At 40.7% G+C, this 15753-nt stretch overlaps 1 protein-coding gene across 1 annotated transcript in view; it reads right to left on the reverse strand.

The window, feature by feature from the left end:
- Positions 1–15753, reverse strand: part of LOC126263531 (dynein intermediate chain 2, ciliary-like) — a 284542-nt gene that overhangs the window by 245008 nt on the left and 23781 nt on the right. The window contains exon 3 of the mRNA XM_049960624.1: positions 2189–2459. Coding sequence (XP_049816581.1) covers positions 2189–2459 — 271 coding nt within the window. The remainder of the gene's footprint in view (positions 1–2188; positions 2460–15753) is intronic.

The following is a 15753-nucleotide window of genomic DNA, read 5'->3' on the forward strand; positions in this document are numbered from 1 at the left end:
AGGATTAGGATCATTTTTCTTCGTGGCAAAGTGATATTTCCAGCAGAGAGTACGAGTGTAGGACAGTAAATCTTTGACGAGGGCTGTTTGGTTGAATCTGGGAGTGGGGCTGAAGGTGAGGCCTTTGGATAGGACAGAGGTTTCGGATTGGGAGAGAGGTATGGAGGAAAGGTTAACTACTGAATTAGGGTGTTGTGGTTCCAGATTGTGTTGATTGGAATTTTGAGGTTTTGGAGGGAGTGGTGCTGGAAGTGGGAGATTGAGTAGATGGGAGAGACTGGGTTTGTGTGCAATGAGAGGAGGTTGAGGTTTGCTGGAAAGGTTGTGAAGGGTGAGTGAGTTGCCTTTCCGGAGGTGGGAAACCAGGAGATTGGATAGTTTTTTGAGGTGGAGGGTGGCATGCTGTTCTAATTTACGGTTGGCCTGTAGGAGGATGCTCTGAACAGCCGGTGTGGGCGTGGGAGAGGAAAGATTAAGGACTTTTATTAAGGATAGGAGTTGACGGGTGTGTTCATTGGCTGAGTTGATGTGTAGGTGAAGGATTAGGTGGGTGAGGGCAATGGATTGTTCGTTTTGGAACTGGTATAGGGACTGATGGAAAGAGGGGTTGTAGCCAGAGATGGGAACTTTAAGTGTGAGGCCTTTGGGGGTAATGCCAAATGTCAGACAAGCCTGAGAAAATAGAATATGGGAGCGTAATCTGGCTAGGGCGAAGGCATGTTTGCGGAGGGAATGTAAATAAAACTTAATGGGTCGTTGTGGGGGTGTTGTGAGGGTGACATGGTATTAGAAGGTGGAAAGTGTAAAATGAGGCTAAAATGAAAATAAAAATATATGGGGAGAGATAAAGGTGAACTGGAAAGTAACTGGAGATCTGGTGTGAAAAAAGGCGAGAAGGTGTTGGTTACAGCTGGGCTATGTTTGACTTGGGTTGGTAGACAACGATGTGCACAAAGGTTAGGTGGTTGGGTGTGTTTGTGTTTGTTTGTGTGTCTATCGACCTGCCAGCGCTTTCGTTCGGTAAGTCACATCATCTTTGTTTTTAGATATATATATATAGAGACATATTTAAAAAAATATATATAGACATATTTAAAAATATATGTCTGCTTGTGTCTGTATATGTGGGGATGGATATGTGTGTGTGTGCGAGTGTATACCCGTCCTTTTTTCCCCCTAAGGTAAGTCTTTCCACTCCCGGGATTGGAATGACTTCTTACCCTCTCCCTTAAAACCCACATCCTTTCGTCTTTCCCTCTCCTTCCCTCTTTCCTGATGAGGCAACAGTTTGTTGCAAAAGCTTGAATTTTGTGTGTTTGTGTATGTTAGTTTGTGTGTCTATCGACCTGCCAGCGCTTCGTTTGGTAAGTCACATCATCTTTGTGTAAAAAAATGCTATGACATTTGTAAAAGACACAATGTCACTGGGAATCATAAGAAACATAAACATCAGTTGGTTCTGCAATGAAACTGATCAGTTGAGTAGAAGGAGTTGATCACCAAGAAATCTTCTGGGATCCACTGCAGGAAAATTCATGGCAACTGTTGTGGTTAGTTAGTTTAGTTAATTACAAGATTCTTATAGTGTTGTGCTGAAAAATTACCTTCAAAAAGGAAGAATGAATAATAAGGAGTGTAACACTTCATTTGTGGACAAAATGAAAAACGTTATTCAGGCTAAATATCAAGATCTTGTAAAGAAGAAAGCTCCCTTACATATCAATTGTGTACCCTCACACATATCACATCAGTCTTACAAAATAATTTCACCTTCATACTGAAATCCTCTCACATTCAACAAATTAATTGGATTTTGGCCCCAGTGACTTAAAGAAATGACTGAGTGAAAGAATATTAATGTACCATACTGAAGTGGAAGGTGAGGCAGATACTTACCTCCACAGACCTGTAGCTGGAAAAGTTATTATTTTGCTGTGGTTGTTAAAAGTCTTTCGACTTTCTTGATTTACAAGGTATGTGTTGAAAAATAAAAAGACGTCAGCTCTTAAAACTTATTTTCTTTGATATGGTTAGAACTAATTGAATATTTAAAATATGTCCCAAGATAGAGAAGGTAATGTTCTTTATTTCAAGAGATCTTCCTTAATGTAGGATTCTGCATGTAAACTAACAAATAAAGCTGTATGACATTATGTTACATATTTTATAATTAAGTAATTAATTTTACCTTGAGCTATTTCATCATTTTCATTCTGATTGACCAGCCTTTCAAGCTTCTTAGCACATATCGTTTGTCGACTGATGAGTTTTGCCGCACGGATATCACTTTGCTTAGGTTCAGGTTTCTTGAATAAACTTACAGAAACTATTTCCTCTGGAATTTCCTTGCTTTGCTGCTGCAGAGCATAATCTTCTTGATATATGTCAAAGATCATAGATGGTGATACCAGTGCGGAGTATCGACTACGAGGAGGAGGAATCGTTTGTGTTGTCGCATCCTGATAACAAAATGAGTGTTAGTTTTAGCACTATTTCATTGAAAAAGGGAAATATAAGATACTTTAAAGCACCTATAAAACTTGCACTTGGTCATCTGCAACTGATCTCAATTTCAAAGGTTTGGACCTTAATTTGTCTCATAATTGACTACATGTTACTGACAACATACCCCAGACAACAACAGAAAACACCTGTGTCCTGAGTCCCATAACCATAGACAAAGAATCAGTAAAACAGATACTGATTGACTTAATACATACAAATACTGAAGAAAAATAAATAAATATCTTTGTTAAATAAATTGCTGCCACACTCATATCAGCTACAGATAATTGTGACTTCTTTTCTTTGCCTTAACGTCCATGATTAAAACATTGCATGAATATCCTGATAACAACATATGTTTACTGGAGGTAGCAACTCACCACACACCTGATGTTTTGAGTCATTGATAGGCACATAAACGAGACTTATAGAATATTCCAAAGCTTTCAAACAAATCTTTCTTCAGAGGCAACACACACACACACACACACACACACACACACGAGGTTTTCCACCCGACTACATAGTACCAGCACTGTAGCTTGACTGTGGAAAATTATGTCGAGTGGAGTAGGTGAGGGGGAAAAGGAAGAAAAGGAAGAAGGGAATATGGGTTAGTGTTGGAGGGATGAGCTTTTGAAAACTTGGAAGGAGAGGCAGCAAGTGTACAGAACAGAAATAGGGCACCAGTGAGCTCATTCCGCCACAGGTAGTTGAGTTCTGTGTGGTGCACTATTATGTGCGTGGTGAGAAATGTTATGAAATGACTGACTGAACAGCCATGTGTTTGCCACTCTCACCAGCTGCAACCAACCTTTTAATGGAGGATTTCCAAAGAACAAGCATCGAACACTGCCTCCCCCCTCTATCCATCCTGCTTCTTTAGATATGTTGACAATACATTTTTAATCTGTCCACATGCTAGTCGCTAGTGATGCATCGCAGCAGGTCACAGACCGTATAAATATTATACATCCGAACATAAAATTTACAGTGGAGGTGGAGAAAGATGAGATGTTGAATTTCTTAGATGTGTTTGTCAAACTGAAAGCAGCCATTCTGCATACTGAAAACCAACACATACAGACCTGTACCTCAATGATCACAGCTTTCCTCATCCAGCTCAGAAGAGAGTTATGCTTAACATCCTAATATAATGAGCAAGGGACTATTTCAGATAAAGAGATCTCTGAGATCAATTATCTGATGACAGTGTTCAAAGGGAAAGGATATGCTCTCGATGATATTATCTCAACTCTGTGGAGGAAACCAAGACATGATGTTGTTCAAAGAAGCTAAGAGGACCACCACATACCACAGCTTATATTCTGCAATCCAACGATTAGTAGGGTAGGTAGTCTTAAATGGACAAGGAATCACAGTGGCCACCCACGAATACTAAAGAAATGTTTCCTGAATGAAGTTTGCTCTGCAGTGGAAAGTGTGCTAATATGAAACTTCCTGGCATGTTAAAACTGTGAGTTGGACTGGGACTCGAAACCAGGACCTTCGCCTTTCCCAGGTAAGTGCTCTATCAACTGAGATACCTGAGCATGAATCATGACCCATGCTCACAGCTCCACTTCCACCAGTATCTCATCTCCTAAATTCCAAACTTCACAGAAGTTCTTCCGTGAAACTTGTGGGACTAGCACTCTGGAGGAAGGGATATTGCGGAGATATGGATTAGCCAGAGCCTGGAAGTTGTTTCCAGAATGAATTTTCATTCTCCAGTGAAGTTTGCATTCACATGAAACTTCCCAAGAGATCAAAACTATATGCAGACTGGGACTCAAACCTGAGACCTTTACCTTTCATACACAAGCACTCTAATAGCTAAAGAAATGTTGAAACATGTTAAGATAGTCTTGGACCGGTATTTTTAATATTCCTTGGGAGTGTGGCGGCAGTTACATGGGACTCTATTTATGGAGTATTGCCAGTCACTGTGATGAACATCAGCATCCCATGAAGAACAGAAATTTTGAGAAATCAGAGGTGACCAAGCAATTCTAATAAAAAAACAGAAGATCTGTTTGAACAGATGACGACTGTGACTCGCACATTGAACTGTTGGGGGTCTGTGATTAGGGAAGCTGTGGAAATTAGTGCATGTAATAACAACTTCAATAGAAACATTGGCTGTGCACTTAGCAAGGCATGGAAGTCTGCAAAGGTCACAAAGAAAGACTTCACTTAGTTTACTGCCTAATACAAATGGTGGCACAGCAAGTTGAGACTAGACAGTGAGCACAAACATTATCTGTGGTCAAAGAGGATGTCACATCAGCATGCATCATTGCTAAATTATCATCATGACACAATATAGCCAACTAAATGCCATCCTCTGGACATAGAAGTGGGAACCTCGCCAGTTTCTTGACTGTCACATTTAGCATGTGATGATTACAATGGAGGCAGTCACACAAATGCCTGAGATTTTATCCAAATTTGTGTGAACTAGGAAGTTTTTATGCAAACCAGATACTGCTTTTAAGATTTGTTGAAGGTACAACTGTGATTTGCAACAATCAACCTTACTACAAAATAAATATGCTGTGACTTACCAAATGAGAAAGCGCTGGTAGATAGACACAATAAAAAACACAGATACACACAAATTTCAGTGTTTGTGTGTTTTTTATTGTGTCTATCTACCAGCGCTTTCCTGTTTGGTAAGTCACAGCATATATATTTTTCCCACATGGAATGTTTCCCTCTATTATATTACTACAATGGATGACACCTGTAAACTTACTTTCGAAGATTCACAAGAAGATTTGTTTATTCATGTAGATATACAATGAAACTAGGGAGAATGACCGAACAGAGATTTTGTAGTCTTCAGTCCTAAGACTGGCTTGATGTAGCTCTCCATGCTACTCTATCCTGTGCATGCCTCTTTATCTCCAGCTATGTCCATACATGACAACACTCCATAAAAATACTTTCAAGAAAGACTTTCTAACACTTAAATCTGTATTCAATGTTAACAAATTTTTCTTATTTAGAAACACATTTCTAGCTACCACCGGTCTACATTTTATGTCCTCTCTACTTCAGCCAACAGCAGTTATTTTGCTGTCCAAGTAACAAAACTCAGCTCCTACAAATTCCCTCTGAATCACCTGATCTAATTCCATTACATTCTATTTCCTTGTTTTTGTTTTGTTGATGTTCACCCTGAACTTTAATTAAACTCCCAATTTTTCTTTTGTTTCCTGTACTGATTTCTCAATGTACAGATTCAATAACCTCATGGATAGGCTACTATCCTGTCTCACTTCCTTCTCAACCACCACTTCGCTTTCAGACCCGTCAACTCATATAATTGTCGTCTGGTTTCTGTAAAAGTTGTAAATAGCCTTTCACTCACTGCATTTTGCTCTTGCTGTTATCAGAATTTCAAAGAAACTATTCCAGTCAACACTGTCAAAAGCTTTCTCTAAGTCTACAAATGCTATAAATGTAGCTTTGCCTTTTCTTAATCTACCTTCTAAGATAAGGTGTAGGGTCAGAACTGCTTCGCATGTTACTACATTTCTCCAGAATCCCAACGGTGTCTCAGACATCTTGCACACCAAATGGAGGAGTTTTGTCATGGGTGACTGTCCCAAGGCTATCAGATACTAATGGCAAAATTGTACGTAGCAGAATGTAGGTTACAACTGATGCAACTGTCTGAGATACACTCCTGTGGCACTTTTCAGTCAAAGATATGTAAATATATGGTGTCACATGCATGAGCTTCCATACCATCAGCATGAAAAGCATGTTTGAATTTTAGGTATAATTTTTGGATCTAGATTTTTAGTCTAATTTGGATACAATACTGCCAATAGATAAAAATTTTGGAAAAAATTTAAAACAGCTTTCTTATCTGTTACTAGCATAAGTTCTCTCTTCAGGGATTAAAGTAGGATAAGTTGGGAAATGTTAAAAATGGGGGGCAAGTTGTTGAGACCACAGGTTGAGAGGGACCCACCTGTTGTTGTGATGAAGGGAGACAAAAATGAAGTGACAGACATGAGGAACAGTAGGAGGTCAAAGATAGTACACTAAAAGCCAGTCCACAGATGATAAATGAACACAGTGAAAGTAAGGGCGAAGAGAAACAAGAAATAAAATTAATAGTGCAATTAAGAACCAGGAGGGAAGTGGAAAAGAAGCACAGGAAATATGAAAGTGTCAGAGAGAGGGAAACATGAAGAAGAAAAAATAAATAGTAACACAGTAAATTACTGAGTAAATTAATTAAAAATGTACTACCAAAAAATGAAAAAGGAAAACATGAGAAAAGTGGGCAAAGGAATGTTAACAGAATTTTATTTTGCTAGCAGACAGGATATGAGGATATACTGGACAGCAAGATCCTTCCTCCAGAGTTCAGCTGAGAGGGTGCAAATGGCTGGTTGGGTATTGTGAGCACTTATTTCTCTTAAATCATGCTGTAGAGCATGCTCAGCACCTGGGTACTGGGTGTCCTAAAGCTCTATAGTTTAATATGCCCTTTCATGGGCTCAGCCAATTTACTGATGGTCATTCCCATATAAAATGTCACAGTGTGAACAAATGGTAGTCAGTAAACAACATGTATGCTACCACATACTGATTGTCTTTGTGTTGCAAAATTTACCAGTTGTAATGCTGGAATAAATGGCAACAATGTAATAATAATAGTAATAATAATAATAATAATAATAATAATAATAAATAATAAACAAGAAGATTACATATTGGATAACCACAGCGACTGCATAGAAGCGATGGAAAAAACAGATGCCTATAAATATGTAGGATACAGACAAAAAATAGGAATAGATAATACAAATATTAAAGAAGAACTAAAAGAAAAATATAGTCAAAGACTAACAAGAATACTGAAAACAGAATTGACAGCAAGAAACAAGACAAAAGCTATAAATACTTATGCTATACCAATATTGACCTACACATTTGGAGTAGTGAAATGGAGTAACACAGACCTAGAAGCCCTCAATACACTTACACGATCACAATTCCACAAATATAGAATACATCACATACATTCAGCAACAGAAAGATTCACATTAAGCAGAAAGGAAGGAGGAAGGGGATTTATCGACATAAAAAAACTACATTATGGACAGGTAGACAATTTAAGAAAATACTTTATAGAACGAGCAGAAACTAGCAAAATACACAAAGCAATCACTCATATAAAAACATCGGCTACACCACTGCAATTTCATAACCACTTTTACAACCCTTTAGATCACATAACATCAACAGATACGAATAAAGTAAATTGGAAAAAGAAAACACTACATGGCAAACACCCGTATCATCGAACACAGCCACACATTGATCAAGACGCATCCAACACATGGCTAAGAAAAGGCAATATATACAGTGAGACGGAAGGATTCATGATTGCGATACAGGATCAAACAATAAACACCAGATATTATAGCAAGCATATTATTAAATATCCCAATACCACAACAGATAAATGCAGACTTTGCAAACAACAAATAGAAACAGTAGATCACATCACAAGCAGATGTACAATACTAGCAAATACAGAATACACCAGAAGACATGACAATGTAGCAAAAATAATACATCAACAACTTGCCATACAACATAAACTAATAAAACAACATGTTCCCACATACAAGTATGCACCACAAAATGTACTGGATAACGGATAAAACAACACCACATAACAAATCTGACATCATACTCACCAATAAAAAGAAGAAATTAACACAACTAATCGAAATATCTATACCCAATACAACAAATATACAGAAGAAAACAGGAGAAAAAATTGAAAAATACATCCAACTGGCTGAGGAAGTCAAGGACATGTGGCATCAGGATAAAGTTGACATTATACCAATTATACTATCAACTACAGGAGTCATACCACACAATATCCACCAGTACATCAACGCAATACAGCTACATCCAAACGTATATATACAACTACAGAAATCTGTAATTATTGATACATGTTCAATTAGCCGAAAGTTCCTAAATGCAATGTAACATATACCGTACAGTTAAAAGGAAGTCACACTTGATCAAGGTCCACGTCACTTTCCATTTTTAACCAGACATAATGTCTGAGAAAAGAAAGAATAATAATTTCACATGGCTCAAAGGCATCATGCAAGTCTTTCAATTGTATGGCATTTTGGCAATTTGTGTGTTCCTAACCAGCCCCAACCAACTCCATTAATCATACTGGGGAAGGGGATCTACATTTTAATGTAAAATCCAAACCACTTGTCTTTCCTGGCAAATCTTCAAATCACTGAGAGCTGAAAGCTAGCATCAAAATAGAGAGAAAATTCCATGATATGACTAGGATTTGATTCCATGAACTTACAGTTTCCAGGCATGTACTTTAACATTAGACCACCAAGCCCGAGAGAGTAAATGGTAGTGGGCGGGTGCATGAGGCAAGTTTTACATTAGAAACAATTGCAGAGGTAGGAACCTTTGTGTGTGGATAATTATCTGGGAATGTCATATAATTTGACGATAGGAGGGCAACAGAAAATGACAATGAGTCACATGGGATGACTATAATGGAGAGTTCATCTCATTTCAGGGCTTGATTTGAGAAAGTCACAGCCTTGGCGGACTAAAGTATTCAGGCATTCAAGAACTGGGTACTGACTGGTGACAAAGGGAAAGGGGGTGGGGGGCGGGGGGGTTCTAAGTTTTTTTGGAAGTAGGTGCAGGAGAAATTTTCAAGGCAACTATCAGTTACTGCAGAAAATGCAAATCATATGAGCATGCTTGTTCATTCCTATATAAATTATAAAGTAAGAAATAATTTTGAATATTTACATGAAGAAATTTGAAGGTTACAGTGTAGAGTAAGTGCATCTAAATGTTATTGTCATTTTGTTTTACAGAATATGAAGAAAAGAGATAACTGAATACTTTCTGTACAAATTTTATAGTTTTATTGAATACAATATTTGGCAGTCATGCCTTGACTGTATAATTGAGAAAAATGTGTGATTGACTCCTACATTGAGACCTAAAGGCAAAATCATTCATATCTTTCGAAGTCATACTAACACTCTTAAAGCAGAACTGTTGTTGTTAAAGTACAAAAATATTCCAGAATGAGATTTTCACTCTGCAGTGAACTGTGCACTGACATGAAACTTCCTGGCAGATTAAAACTGTGTGCCAGACTGAGACTCGAACTAGGGATCTTTGCCTTTCGCGGGCAAGTGCTCTACCATCTGAGCTACCCAAGCACAACTCACACCCCGTCCTCACAGATTCACTTCTGCCAGTATCTCGTCTCCTACCTTCCAAACTTTACAGAAGCTCTCCTGTGAACCTTGCAGAACTAGCACTCCTGAAAGAAAGGATATTGCGGAGACATGGCTTAGCCACAGCCTGAGGGATGTTTCCAGAATGAGATTTTCACTCTGCAGTGGAGCGTGCGCTGATAGGAAACTTTCTGGCAGATTAAAACTGTGTGCCGGAGGGGAGCTTCTGTAAAGTTTGGAAGGTAGGAAACGAGATACTGGCAGAAGTGGAGCTGTGAGGATGGGACGTGAGTCGTGCTTGGGTAGCTCAGATGGTAGAGCACTTGCCTGCGAAAGGCAAAGGTCCCAAGTTCGAGTCTCGGTCTGGAACACAGTTTTAATCTGCCAGGAAGTTTTTACAAAAATATTGTGTTTTGTGTGTGTGTGATGGTGGGGGGGGGGGGGGGGGGTGGAGTGTCAGGGTGTGTGTGTGTGTGTGTGCACTTTTAGTTTAGAGGTGCTTAACGGTAAGGTTATCAGTACCCTTACAGATATTAAAAGAAATAAATGTGGATAAAAGGGCTACAAGTGTTGTCATGCCATGACAAGTAAACTTATAAAATGACATTCACTCACATTCACCCAGACACTCACTCTATCTCAGCTGCCATAAGACGATGGAAAATGGGTGAAAGGTGCTATACATGGGATTAAAACACAAAGAAAATGACAGAGGAGCTAAAATAACAACACAGGGAAATGTGACTGGCAGATCACTTACAAAAACCAGGGTAAGCCAGTCCGTAAAATACCCAGAAGCTGCTATAACTGAATGTAAAACAAGAAATATGAGAGATATGCTAAAGTAGAGGCATAGAGATGTGACTGGCTGACCACTTATATATATATATATATATATATATATATATATATATATATATATATATATATATAGAGAGAGAGAGAGAGAGAGAGAGAGAGAGAGAGAGAGAGAGAAACATTCCACGTGGGAAAAATATAACTAAAAACAAAGATGATGTGACTTACCAAACGAAAGCACTGGCATGTCGATAGACACACAAACAAACACAAACATACACACAAAATTCAAGCTTTCGCAACAAACTGTTGCCTCATCAGGAAAGAGGGAGGGAGAGGGAAAGACGAAAGGATGTGGGTTTTAAGGGAGAGGGTAAGGAGTCATTCCAATCCCGGGAGCAGAAAGACTTACCTTAGGCGGAAAAAAGGACGGGTATACACTCGCACACACACACATATACAGACACAAGCAGACATATTTAAAGACAAAAAGCCCTCACCCTTAAAACCCACATCCTTTCGTCTTTCCCTCTCCTTCCCTCTTTCCTGATGAGGCAACAGTTTGTTGCGAAAGCTTGAATTTTGTGTGTGTGTTTGTGTTTGTTTGTGTGTCTATCGACCTGCCAGCGCTTTCGTTCGGTAAGTCACATCATCTGTAAGTGGTCAGCCAGTCACATCTCTATGCCTCTACTTTAGCACTTTGTTATATATAAGGGAGAGGGTAAGGAGTCATTCCAATCCCGGGAGCGGAAAGACTTACCTTAGGGGGAAAAAGGACGGGTATACACTCGCGCACACACACACGCACACATATCCATACACACATATACAGACACAAGCAGACATATTTAAAGACAAAGAGTTTGGGCAGAGATGTCAGTCGAGGCGGAAGTGAAGAGGCAAAGATGATGTCGAATAACAGGTGAGGTATGAGTGGCGGCAACTTGAAATTAGCGGAGATTGAGGCCTGGTGGGTAACCATTACATGCAGTCTCCCATCCTTCATCAAAGACACCAACCACTTTCTCGAACGCCTGGAATCCTTGCCCAATCTGTTACCCCCGGAAACCATCCTTGTAACCATTGATGCCACTTCCTTATACACAAATATTCCGCATGTCCAGGGCCTTGCTGCGATGGAGCACTTCCTTTCACGCTGATCACCTGCCACCCTACCTAAAACCTCTTTCCTCATTACCTTAGCCAGCTTCATCCTGACCCATCACTTTTGAAGGACAGACATACCAACTATTAAATGGAACAGCCATGGGTACCAGGATGGCCCCCTCGTATGCCAACCTATTCATGGGTCGCTTAGAGGAAGCCTTCTTGGTTACCCAGGCCTGCAAACCCAAAGTTTGGTACAGATTTATTGATGACATCTTCATGATCTGGACTCACAGTGAAGAACTCCAGAATTTCCTCTCCAACCTCAACTGTTTTGGTTCCATCAGATTCACCTGGTCCTACTCTAAATCCCATGCCACTTTCCTTGACGTTAACCTCCATCTGTCCAATGGCCAGCTTCACACTTCCGTCCACATCAAACCCACCAACAAACAACAGTGCCTCCATTATGACAGCTGCCACCCATTCCATATCAAACGGTCCCTTGCCTACAGCCTAGGTCTTCGTGGCAAACGAATCTGCTCCAGTCTGGAATCCCTGAACCATTACACCAACAACCTGACAACAGCTTTCGCATCCCGCAACTACCCTCCTGACCTGGTACAGAAGCAAATAACCAGAGCCACTTCCTCATCCCTTCGAACCCAGAACTTCCCACAGAAGAACCACAAAAGTGCCCCACTTGTGACAGGATACTTTCCGGGACTGGATCAGACTCTTAATGTGGCTCTCCAGCAGGGATACGACTTCCTCAAATCCTGCCCTGAAATGAGATCCATCCTTCACGAAATCCTCCCCACTCCACCAAGAGTGTCTTTCTGCCGTCCACCTAACCTTCGTAACCTCTTAGTTCATCCCTATGAGATCCCCAAACCATCTTCCCTACCCTCTGGCTCCTACCCTTGTAACCGCCCCTGGTGTAAAACCTGTCCCATGCACCCTCCCACCACCACCTACTCCAGTCCTGTAACCCGGAAGGTGTACACAATCAAAGGCAGAGCCATGTGTGAAAGCACCAACTTGATTTACCAACTGACCTGCCTACACTGTGAAGCTTTCTATGTGGGAATGACCAGCAACAAACTGTCCATTCGCATGAATGGACACAGGCAGACAGTGTTTGTTGGTAACGAAGATCACCCTGTGGCTAAACATGCCTTTGTGCACGGCCAGCACATCTTCGCACAGTGTTACACCATCCGGGTTATCTGGATACTTCCCACTAACACCAACCTGTCAGAACTCCGGAGATGGGAACTTGCCCTTCAATATATCCTCTGTTCTTGTTATCCGCCAGGCCTCAACCTCCGCTAATTTCAAGTTGCCGCCACTCATACCTCACCTGTCTTTCATCAACATCTTTGCCTCTTTACTTCCGCCTTGACTGACATCTCTGCCCAAACTCTTTGCCTTTACAAATGTCTGCTTGTGTCTGTGTATGTGCGGATGGATATGTGTGTGTGTGTGCGAGTGTATACCCGTCCTTTTTTCCCCCTAAGGTAAGTCTTTCCGCTCCCGGGATTAGAATGACTCCTTACCCTCTCCCTTAAAACCCACATCCTTTCGTCTTTCCCTCTCCTTCCCTCTTTCCTGATGAAGCAACTGTTTGTTGCAAAAGCTTGAATCTTGTGTGTATGTTTGTGATTGTTTGTGCGTCTATCGACCTGCCAGCACTTTCATTTGGTAAGTCACATCATCTTTGTTTTTAGATATATTTTTCCTACGTGGAATGTTTCCCTCTATTATTATTATTATTTTCGATTATTCCCATTTAAGAGAGCGTTTGAACTTGAATTGCTTTATGATGATTGTTTATGTTTTTTCTGAGCCCAAATTTTCTTCATGTGTTCACTGTGTTGTTTCTTTCGCTCCGCTGTCCATTTGCATCCTGTTCTCTTCTGTGTTGTGGTGTCAAATTTATGTTTTTTGATGATATTCCTGAATTCAGTTCTATTTTCTGCATAATTTACTGTTATGTGTGCTTGTCTGAGGTCCTCTTCAACTTCTTTTATCCATTTTGTTTTTCCCCTGCCTGAGTTGATGACTTTAAGAATTCGCTTTGAAATTCTGTTTTCATTCATCCTGTGGATATGTCCGTAGAACTGCATTCTTCTTTTCCTTATTATATCTGTAATCTTGTCTGTGTATTTATATAATTCTGATGTTGGTCTCTTCTTCCAGATTCCTTGCTCTTGTATCGGGCCAAAAATTTTCCTGAGAATTTTCCTTTCTTGTTTCTCTATTTCTTTGATTTTAGTTTGCCCACCTATTTGTGTTGTTTCAGATGCATACAGTGCCTCCGGAAGTACGACGGTGTTGTAGTGCCTCAATTTTGCGTTAATGGAAATGGACTTTTTGTTATAATAGTTCCACGTGAGTTTATATGCTTTCTGTAGTTTTTTTATTCTTTCCTCATTGGCCTTTAGGTTGATCCCTGATGGTTGGATGATTTCTCCCAGGTACTTAAAATGTGGTACTTGTACAATTTTCCCATGGGTTGTCACAATAGGCAATTTGTCTTGTGACACTCTTTCTATGTACTGGGTTTTCTCATATGAGATTTGCAGGCCGGTTCTTTGTGCAATTTCGTGTAATTTCTCTCTCTCTCTCTCTCTCTCTCTCTCTCTCTCTCTCTCTCTCTATATATATATATATATATATATATATATATATATATATATATATATACAAAGATGAAGTGACTTACCGAACGAAAGCGCTGGCAGGTCGATATACACACAAACAAACACAAACACACACACAAAATTCAAGCTTTCGCAACAAACTGTTGCCTCATCAGGAAAGAGGGGAAGGAGAGGGAAAGGCGAAAGGATGTGGGTTTTAAGGGAGGGGGTAAGGAGTCATTCCAATCCCGGGAGCGGAAAGACTTACCTTAGGGAGAAAAAAGGACGGGTATACACTCGCACACACACACATATCCATCCGCACATACACAGACACAAGCAGACATTTGTAAAGGCAAAGAGTTCGGGCAGAGATGTCAGTCAAGGCGGAAGTAAAGAGGCAAAGATGTTGTTGAAAGACAGGTGAGGTATGAGTGGCGGCAACTTGAAATTAGCGGAGGTTGAGGCCTGGCGGATAACAAGAACAGAGGATATATTGAAGGGCAAGTTCCCATCTCCGGAGTTCTGACAGGTTGGTGTTAGTGGGAAGTATCCAGATAACCCGGACAGTGTAACACTGTGCGAAGATGTGCTGGCCGTGCACAAAGGCATGTTTAGCCACAGGGTGATCCTCATTACCAACAAACACTGTCTGCCTGTCTCCATTCATGCGAATGGACAGTTTGTTGCTGGTCATTCCCACATAGAATGCATCACAGTGTAGGCAGGTCAGTTGGTAAATCACGTGGGTGCTTTCACATGTGGCTCTGCCTTTGATCGTGTACACCTTCCGGGTTACAGGACTGGAGTAGGTGGTGGTGGGAGGGTGCATGGGACAGGTTTTACACCGGGGGCGGTTACAAGGATAGGAGCCAGAGGGTAGGGAAGGTGGTTTGGGGATTTCATAGGGATGAACTATCAGGTTACAAAGGTTAGGTGGACAGCGGAAAGACACTCTTGGTGGAGTGGGGAGGATTTCATGAAGGATGGATCTCATTTCAGGGCAGGATTTGAGGAAGTCGTATCCCTGCTGGAGAGCCACATTCAGAGTCTGGTCCAGTCCCGGAAAGTATCCTGTCACAAGTGGGGCACTTTTGTGGTTCTTCTGTGGGGGATTCTGGGTTCGAGGGGATGAGGAAGTGGCTCTGATTATTTGCTTCTGTACCAGGTCGGGAGGGTAGTTGCGAGATGCGAAAGCTGTTGTCAGTTTGTTGGTGTAATGGTTCAGGGATTCTGGACTGGAGCAGATTCGTTTGCCACGAAGACCTAGGCTGTAGGGAAGGGATCGTTTGATGTGGAATGGGTGGCAGCTGTCATAATGCAGGTACTGTTGTTTGTTGGTGGGTTTGATGTGGACGGACGTGTGAAGCTGGCCATTGGACAGGTGGAGGACAACGTCAAGGAAAGTGGCATGG

This window comes from Schistocerca nitens, chromosome 6 (assembly GCF_023898315.1).
Source record: "Schistocerca nitens isolate TAMUIC-IGC-003100 chromosome 6, iqSchNite1.1, whole genome shotgun sequence".
NCBI classification, from domain to species: Eukaryota; Metazoa; Arthropoda; class Insecta; order Orthoptera; family Acrididae; genus Schistocerca; species Schistocerca nitens.